At 34.7% G+C, this 9,393-nt stretch overlaps 1 protein-coding gene across 1 annotated transcript; it reads left to right on the plus strand.

Annotated features, from left to right (window-relative positions):
- The first annotated feature begins 2,686 nt into the window (after positions 1-2,686).
- On the plus strand, positions 2,687-8,810 carry LOC132613193 (uncharacterized). Its single transcript, XM_060327239.1, has 5 exons — positions 2,687-2,759; positions 2,955-3,734; positions 6,948-7,141; positions 7,238-7,462; positions 7,827-8,810. The coding sequence occupies exons 1-5, from the start codon at positions 2,687-2,689 to the stop codon at positions 8,808-8,810; spliced, it is 2,256 nt and encodes a 751-aa protein (XP_060183222.1).
- The last annotated feature ends 583 nt before the right edge of the window (positions 8,811-9,393 follow it).

A 9,393-nucleotide genomic window follows, 5' to 3' on the forward strand; every position in this document is an offset into this window, starting at 1 on the left:
ATTACATGCCCAGGGTTAGGGGAGTTAGTTAGTTTGGTCAAACCTATATATACCCCATTAATCCTTGATTTGTACCCCATCAAAACTCGCAACTGAATACAATTCTACTTACTTGCGTTCACTTTAATTTGACAACTGTTGATGGGCACTCATTTTCATCATTCGAAGCATTTTGTTTAACAATTCAGGAGATCCAATAAGATCTTCTCTTTATTTATTTAGTTTTTTTTATTGCTTCACTTAGTCGTAATGATTCTTCGTTGCTTCAAACTTCATGTCAAATATTTTCACACTGACTTAGATTAATTTCGTAGTTATAGATCGATTTAATACATTTTTTAATTAGTTTACCTAATAAATGAATTTTAGGCTAAACAGTTTGATGCCTACCATGGGGCAGGGCCTTAGCAATATTAATTATCCTAAGTTAATTTAATGTTTTATTGATTTTGTCTTTGCAAGCAAAACTATAGTTGGTGAACAACATGTAGCTGCCCTTCAAGCCGCTGCTAAAGCACGTGATGCTGCTTAACTCCCAAACCCTAACAAGACCTCAAATGATGATGACCCTATAGACATAGACAAAGTCTCTGACAATGATAGAAAACTAGAGAAAAGTTAGGACAAAAGTCAATCTCAACTTTGTGACAGTTAAACACCCTCGACTGGGCAACACAATAGGGATCCCCCTCGTCTAAGTAGCGCAGAAAAGGGTAAGGGAAGCGTACAACCTACAATGGAGGAGTTCAGGGTCGAAAACAGGTCATGAGCGCAAAAATAGATAATATGGTGTCTTCTTTAGCTGTCTAAGAAGGATCGTTTTCATAGCCAAGGATGGCTCCGGCTGTGGGTGTACATAGGTGTACAATATCCTGCATCGGAAAGTTCTGGTGTAGCAGACGTCCACGAAACTCAGGCTCCCTAGGTAAATCGGGGGCTAGAACGGTGGTTCAAGGAGCAATATCCGGAACAACTACCATCTATTCACCTATTGTCATGATAGAACGAATACATAAAATTTTAGATGAACATGACAACTGAATCGATCAGATTCCTGAAGTTCCCGGTCATCAAAGCTATCGATATGCAGATGTATTCCCAATAACCTTACAAGCCAAGTGCAGCCCACGCGCTGATTCCAAAGAAGTTCAGGATTTTGGAACTAGTCAAATATGATGGTACCATATATCCCCGAGATCATATCATGGAATACACGATAGGGATAAAGGGAAATGACCTTTTTCAAGAAGATACTGAGTGTGTGCTAGTCAAGAAGTTAGGAGAAATCCTCACTAGGGGAGCATTGTCATGGTACACACTCCTACCATGTCATTCCATCGGCTCATTCGCCGAGTTAGAATATGCCTTCATGAAGGCACACACAAGGGGCTTAATGGGTAGACAAAAGAATGAAAGATACCTTTTCAATCAAATAGAGATCGGACAAGTTATTCCGCAAGTTTGTGGATAGATTTCAAAGGGAAAGGATGTTGCTACCTAGAGTTCCTGACAACTGACAGTAATGGGCTTCACCGATAACCTCAATATTTTGGGTTCGGAAGCAACCCGAAAACTCGAGAAAAGTTTGAGGTAATTCCCTCCTACTAGCTGGAACAACGTGTGCAATCGATACAACACAAAGCTCCAAATCGAAGAAGACCTCTTCTCAACGGTCGTCATATCCACCAAGGCCACTGGTGAATATGAAAACCGATATGATCCGTATCGAACTACATAACGCTCGAGGATTTGAAGAGAAGAGGATCCAGGAAGGGTCATTTCCGCAACTAGCAAAAAGGGAAATGCTAGATCAACTCAACCACTTAGAGGGGCCAAGACCCATAAGGATAGTTATTTCTAGGCAATGGTTGATAACAGGCCCTCGTGGGAACGACACTCTACTTATCATTTTATTATTTATCTACTGCATATGCTTGTGTATGTCTGGATCCGATAAACTTTTGGTATTGTTCTCTAAGATCTCGAAATTAGCTAAGTCCTAGTAAGGATAGGGTCAGTGAAACAAGCATAACGACAAAAGAAAAAGAATTCCAAGAAAAAAGTCCAACAAGAATAAGGAAAAGTTACTTTTAAGGCTTTAACGTTCAAGATGATGATATTAGCCCTCTTCTTGATTTCCTTGTTGATCTCGGAAAACAAGAATCACATGAATATATTAACAATGATTAAAAAAATAAAAAATAAAATGGTAGCTTACTATTCAGTATTCACACTAGAATACTTCTTTTTTACTGGTAGCTTACTACTTACTCTATGGTAACTTTTTCTTTTTGTGAAAACAGCATGTATATTCTGATGTATATTAGGTATATCTCGGTATATCACATAGTGAAGGTTATTAGAGTTAGTTAGGATTGTGATCATTAGGTTGTTATGTGGTTTTGAGTGCAATGATCACGTGTATGCCAGCTGTAGTATAGTTGGACTAACTACTCTACAAATATCTCATTTCCCTCCATTGTGTAATTTAATTCAATACAAGTGAATAAGAAAATCTTCTCTCTACTCTATCTCTCTTAACTGCATCTCCATGGTCGAGTGCATAGCTTGATCATGGACTCTATTTGATTAATTAACATGGGATCAGAGCAGTGATCACTCGATCAACACTGCGCAAATCAAAACTCCATTGGAGAGTATAATTGGAAGCTTAAAACAAAGGAAAATGGGAGAAGAAGCCACGACAATCACCATTGATCATCATCATCCACTTTACTTGCAATCCTCAGATGTACCAGGTATGGTACTAATACCATCTAAACTTACAGGTCCAGAAAATTACATATTGTGGAGTAGATCCATGAAACTAGCATTAAGAGGAAAAGGAAAATTGGGATTCATAAATGGAAACTGTGTTAAAAGTGTCTATAAAGGCAAATGAGACTTAGAAGAACTGTGAGAGAAGTGTGATGCTATAGTGTTATCATGGATAGGAAGTACAGTTTCAAGTGAGTTGATACCAAGTATCATCTATACTAAAAATGCTAAGAAGGTATGGGATGAGTTTAAGGAGAGATTTGACAGATCTAATCTTATTAGGATCTATCATATATGGAATGATATAGTGAATTTGAAGCAAGGAAATGACACAGGAACTGCCTACTATTCTAAGATGAAGAAACTCTGGGATGAATTGGATGTGATTGTGCCTTTGCCCTTATGCTGTGATGAATCCAAGCATTATACAGATCACCTTAAAGCTCAAAGGCTAATACAGTTTCTGATGGGATTCAATGAAAGTTATAGCAACATAAGGAGAAACTTGTTAGCAAAAGGAAATTATGTCACAGTAAATGAAGCTTATGCAGTAGCAACACAAGAAGAAAGTCAAAAAGCTTTAGGAGTGGTGGATACTGGTCATGGAGAGGCTTTAACTATGCTAGCAGGAAGGAATCAAGGAAATAGGTACAGAAGAGAATCAACACAATCAAGAAATTTTGGTCCACCTTGTGGAGATTGTGATTACAAAGGACACATAACCAAAGATTGTTATAGATTGGTTGGATATCCTGCAAACTTCAAAAGCAAAAATAAACAAGGACAATCTGGTGACTTCAAGACCTATGCAAACTCAACCACCACTGATGGACATGCAGGAGAGCCTAGCAGCTCACAACATCAAACTGGTGGTTTGTTCACTCCACAACAGTATCAGGAGATGCTGAACAAGTTGGATGAATCAGGAACTGAGAAGTGTGTGTCCAACATGGCAGGTGTTGACACCTATTTTTTGGCTCGTTGTGCTTTAAATTAACGTTTCGGGGGGCCTTGATTCGTTAAAGAGCACGAAATAACATTTTTACACAGTTTTGCATTTTTCGATAATTTATCGGTAATTATCCTTATTTTAGGAATTTTATCAATTTATTGTCATTTTTAAGAATCATTATTTTTGCACATGTACAGCGTAATACTATCATTTTGTGCAATTAATAATTATTTTTTTATTTTATAGCAGTACATTTTTGTATCTTATACATTAATATTTATATTTTATATTTACATTATTATTTATACATGTATTAGTTAACTATTTTTAATATAGTCCGTCAGTGTAGAGAAAATCGGAGCAATTAATTCTTAAACGCAGAGCAAGAATTCGATCAAGTCAAGGTCTTGTCACTTTTTAAAAAGGTGACATTTGAAGTGATGGGTTGGGTTCTTCATCCATTGGTTAATAGATTTTTATACATTGGTTAAAAGGGTGAAATCCCTATTGGACAATAACTGAAAGACCAAATGTGGCATTAAGGGGACAATGTGGTGTAGTCCTTTATTTTTTGTACAAAACAAGGGGTGATTTTGTATTATAAATAGAGGAGATGGGTCTTCATATTATTTCACCACTTCACACTACTTCACATATATTTTTTCTTCTCTCTACACTCTTCATATTTTCTCTTCATAGGAAGACTAGCAAGGCTAGCATCTTCTTTCTCTCTTTATATTTTTTTTTCTCTTCTTTTTTCATACATTGTCTTTATATTTTTTATATACATAACATTCATTGTCTTTATATTTATTCATGCCTTTGTGTTTACATTTATTCATGCATTTGTCTTTACTTTTATTCATACATTTATCTTTACATTTATTCTTGCATTTGTCTTTATATTTAGTCATGCATTTGTCTCTACACTTATTCATGTATTGTCTTTACATATATTCATGCATTTTGTTTATATTTATTCATGCATTATCTCTACATTTTCTTCATATATTTTCTCTACATTTTTCATACATCTTTTTTCCACTTTAACCCACATTTTTCCTTTACATCATTTTACATCTCTATATTCTTTTATATATTTTTATACCATACATTATATACATATACATGTACATACTTACTTTACCTAACTGCTAAGTGAAGAAGGGAGAAACTTTTCATTAAAGAGAATGCACTTTATTGTCTCTACATTATCCTTATATTTTTCATACATTATTTTTATATTTTTGTTATGTTGTTTCTACAATTTTTATTTTTACTTTTTATACATGTATACATTTTCAAACATTTTCTTTTACATTTTTTGTACCATCACACTGCATGCCTATTTTATTTTTTCTCTACACATTTTGCTCTTTACATTGTCTCTACATCATATTACATTTACATATATTTTTATTTTTATATTCATATATTTCCTTTATATACATCATTTCCATATACACTTTTACACTACATCCTAAGGCCAAATCAAGTTTCACCCTCACTTTTGTCAAATACCCTTTTTAAATATTTTATGTCGAATCACCTTTTTAGGACTTTATGTCAAATCACCTTTTAAGACTTTTATGTCACATCCTTTACTTCTTGACTTTTTAAAATATTTTAACCAATACATTTTTCTTTCATCTTGCAATTTATTACAAATACTACACTTTTGGCCAATGAAGAAATTTCCGTCGATTTCCAAGGCCTCCCATGTACAAAAGACGGATTTTTATTTTAAGTTTATTTATCATTTCTTTAATTCATTAGATAGTTATTTATTCTCTTACTAACATTTTTACGAAGTGTTTATACAGGTATCCGGAAATACATCTCGAAGACGACACTCGGAAGGAACCCGAAGACTTCATCGAATCCTTGTTTGTATTTACTTTCGCGCGTTATTTAAAATTGTACAAAACATAAACTCGTAGTATAGTGGAAAGTTTATTTTTGGAAAACGGGTTGGTGTTTATTTACTTGTCGCCTTGTTTGTTTAACTTAAAATTTGTCATTCGCTTTAGGCAAGACTTAGGCCGTCAATACTTTCATAAATAGATTAAATTGACTTGGTATAAATGCTTCGTTAATTAAATTCACACTTTGACGTTTAGGCAAAAATACTAGTCCACCCTTTATTTTATATTCTTTATACACTTTTAATACGACTTACATTTTATATTGTTTCGTGTACACTAATACATATTTTAGTTAAGTTAAATCCACATTTTGACGCTACGTAAATATTAAGTCGCCCATTTACAAATCTTTTATTCTTTAAAGGTATTACACATTTTCACTCATTTTTTATCCACAATTCCTTATAGTTATTTTTCACCAATACTTTTACAATTCTTTTGATAGGATATTCATTAAACAAACACTTTTTTTACGAAACGGTAGAAATAAGTCAAATCGACTTCACTTTCTTCAGAATTTTTTTGTTATATAAGATCTCTACACTAATGAATATTCTTAAAGTCTTCTTACATTTTTTATGCATTGATATATCTAGTTATACAATTTTTTATACATTTTTTTTATTGATATACACTCTTTTATGTTTGAAATACATTCTTTATATGTTTCACATACCTACATTCCTTTATATACATAGACATACATTCTTTATATACTTGATATGTTTATTTTACATACTCTTGCATTTTTTATACATTCTTTACACTAACATATAGACACTCTTTCTACTGACAGATACACTTTTATACTTACGAGATACATTCTCTTTATACTCTTTTATATATTCTTTTTTAATATACATTCTTTATGAATACTTGATATAAATACATTTTTATACACTGTATATACTTAGTATATTATCACCTAGTGTAGCTTTTCATGAAGTCACAACATTTTGAAAACATGTAATAATAATGATAAACGGATAGATGACCCCCCTCTAGTGTTCAGTTAAACTAAGTTTAAGGATTGTCTTCGGACAGGCTCTGAGTGATGCTTAATACATTCCCCTCGGGGTAGATAAAACCCTTATCTAGAATCTCATAGGTTTCGTGGACTAAAAATGGAGTAGACACGCAAATACATATAGGTTTCCTGATTTCCCTTAAAAATTAGGTGGCGACTCTAACTTTTTTAAACCAGTTAGAATAACCGAAAAGTTGCAAACTATATTGGACCCGTTCAAAATAGGGCGTAACAGCAGGTATAACTTTTTTATTGTCCAATGCAGTAGCATATGAATGGATAGTGGATTCAGGAGCATCACATCACATAACACCTTCTAAAGAACTATTGCATGCACTTAGAAACCTGTCTGACCAGAAAGGTAATCAAGTACAAATACCTACAGAAGGGAAATCTCACATAGAAAGTGCAGGAAATGCTATGATCTTAGAAGGACAAAAGATTCAAAATGTGTTACATGTGCCAGATTTCAAATTTAACTTGCTCTAAGTGTCTAAACTCACCAAGGAACTATGTTGTGCAGCAATTGTTTTGCCTGATTTCTGTGTGTTTCAGGGAATCTTCAATGGCAAGGTTATGGGGATTGGTAGAGAAAGAGATGGTCTGTACATATTGCAGGAGTCAAGACATATAAGTGCACATGCAGCTGATAGTGCAGTCATTCCCAATAAAGAAGGAGTCCTATGGCATATGAGGTTGGGACATCCTTCAGGAGGTGAAATGAAGCATATTCCATCATTGAAGTCTAAAGTAGAGTCTGATATTCAGGATTGGTGTGAAGTATGTCCTTTGTCCAAACATCATAGATTGAAATTTCCTTTAAGTAAGCATAACACTGTTGCTTGTTTTCAAATTGTGCATACTGATCTTTGGGAACCATATAAGAAGGCAACTTATGATAGTAAACATTATTTTGTGACTCTAGTAGATGATTACAACAGATATACTTGGATTTGCCTTATAAATTCAAAACAAGAAGTGTTCAGTGTTCTGTCAGATTTCATAAATTTGATATGAATCAGTTTGGTTGCATCATTAAAACACTCAGGTCTGATAATGGCACAGAGTTTTTAGCTCTAATTGTGCAAATTTATTTGCTCAACACGACATTATTCATCAGAGTAGTTATCCATATACACCTTAGCAAAATGAAACAGTAGAAAGGAAACATAGGCGTATCTTAGAAGTTGCTAGAGCCTTAAGATTCCAAAGTGGAGTTCCAATAATTTTTTGGGGTGACTGTGTGAGGACTGTTGTATATCTAAGCAACAAACTTCCTATATTGGTCCTAGATGGGAAGAGTCCATATGAGAAGTTGTTTGGAAAGGAACCAAGCATTGAACATTTAAGAATATTTGGATGCCTGTGTTATCCAAGCCAGCTGCCAAAAGGAGACAAGTTTGATCCAAGGGCTAGTAAGTCTGTCCTAGTTGGTTATTCTGAGACTCAGAAGGGATATAGGCTATTTGATCTCAGCACTAAGGCAATCTTCATCAGTAGAGATGTGACTTTTAAGGAATACTTTTTCCCTTTTAAGAAAGACTTTATCCCCAGCATAGATGACATGTTCTTGCTCCAGCATGAAAAAGTTGCTGAAGTAAGGGAGCCTAGCTCTGATGGTGATACTGATAATACTTCTCCAATTTTTCATGAAGAGGTGGTACAAGCACCATCCACATATCAGGATGATATTGTGCCAGCTCTTGATACTAACAATATTGAAAATGATGATTCATTTGAGGCAGGAGAAATGATGAATGAAGAACAGTCTCATACAACACAAAAAGAGGTAGAGGAAGAAGAATCAATAGCATCCATACTGCAGCAACATGAAGAAGTTGATGCACAAATGCCAATATTGGAAGAAGAACATGGCAGACCTGCCAGAACTGTCAAACCACCCATCTGGCATAGAGACTATGTGGTAACATCTCAACATAACAGTCATTGTGCATATCCTATTTCTGACCATATATCATACTCACATCTATCAATAGCCTACCAGACATATTTGAAGTGTTTTTCTAGCACTGTTAAGCCCAGAAACTTTCATGAAGCCTCAAAGGAAAAGGTGTGGATAGAGGCAATGCAGAAAGAGATTGAAGCACTGGAGGATAACAACACTTAGAAACTGGTGGAATTGCCACCAGGAAAGCAACCTATTGGATCCAAATGGGTATACAAGGTGAAGTTAAAGGCTAATGGAAAGGTGGATAAGTAAAAAGCAAGGCTGGTAGCTAAATGTTACACACAAAGAGAAGGTTTGGATTATCATGAAACCTTCTCACCAGTAGCTAAAATGGTCACAGTAAGAACAGTGATCAGCATAGCAGCATCACATGATTGGGAACTATTTCAAATAGATGTAAACAATGCTTTTCTTCAAGGAGATTTGGAAGAGGAAGTATATATGTCCTTGCCTCAGGGTTTTCAAAGACAAGGGGAAAATAAAGTGTGCAGACTTTTGAAATCACTGTATGGGCTAAAACAAGCTTCAAGGCAATGGAACATCAAGTTAACTTCTGCATTTCTACATGCTGAATACACACAAAGTTGCCATGATCATTCATTATTCACCAAGAAGAGAGGAAGTGAGATTGTCATCATCTTGATATATGTTGATGATCTACTGATAACAGGAAACATTTCTAGCCTGGTGGATGAGACAAAGAAATACTTGCATGGCCAATTCAAAGTCAAAGATCTGGGAG

The sequence above is a fragment of the Lycium barbarum genome, chromosome 10, assembly GCF_019175385.1.
Source record: "Lycium barbarum isolate Lr01 chromosome 10, ASM1917538v2, whole genome shotgun sequence".
Lineage (NCBI taxonomy): Eukaryota > Viridiplantae > Streptophyta > Magnoliopsida > Solanales > Solanaceae > Lycium > Lycium barbarum.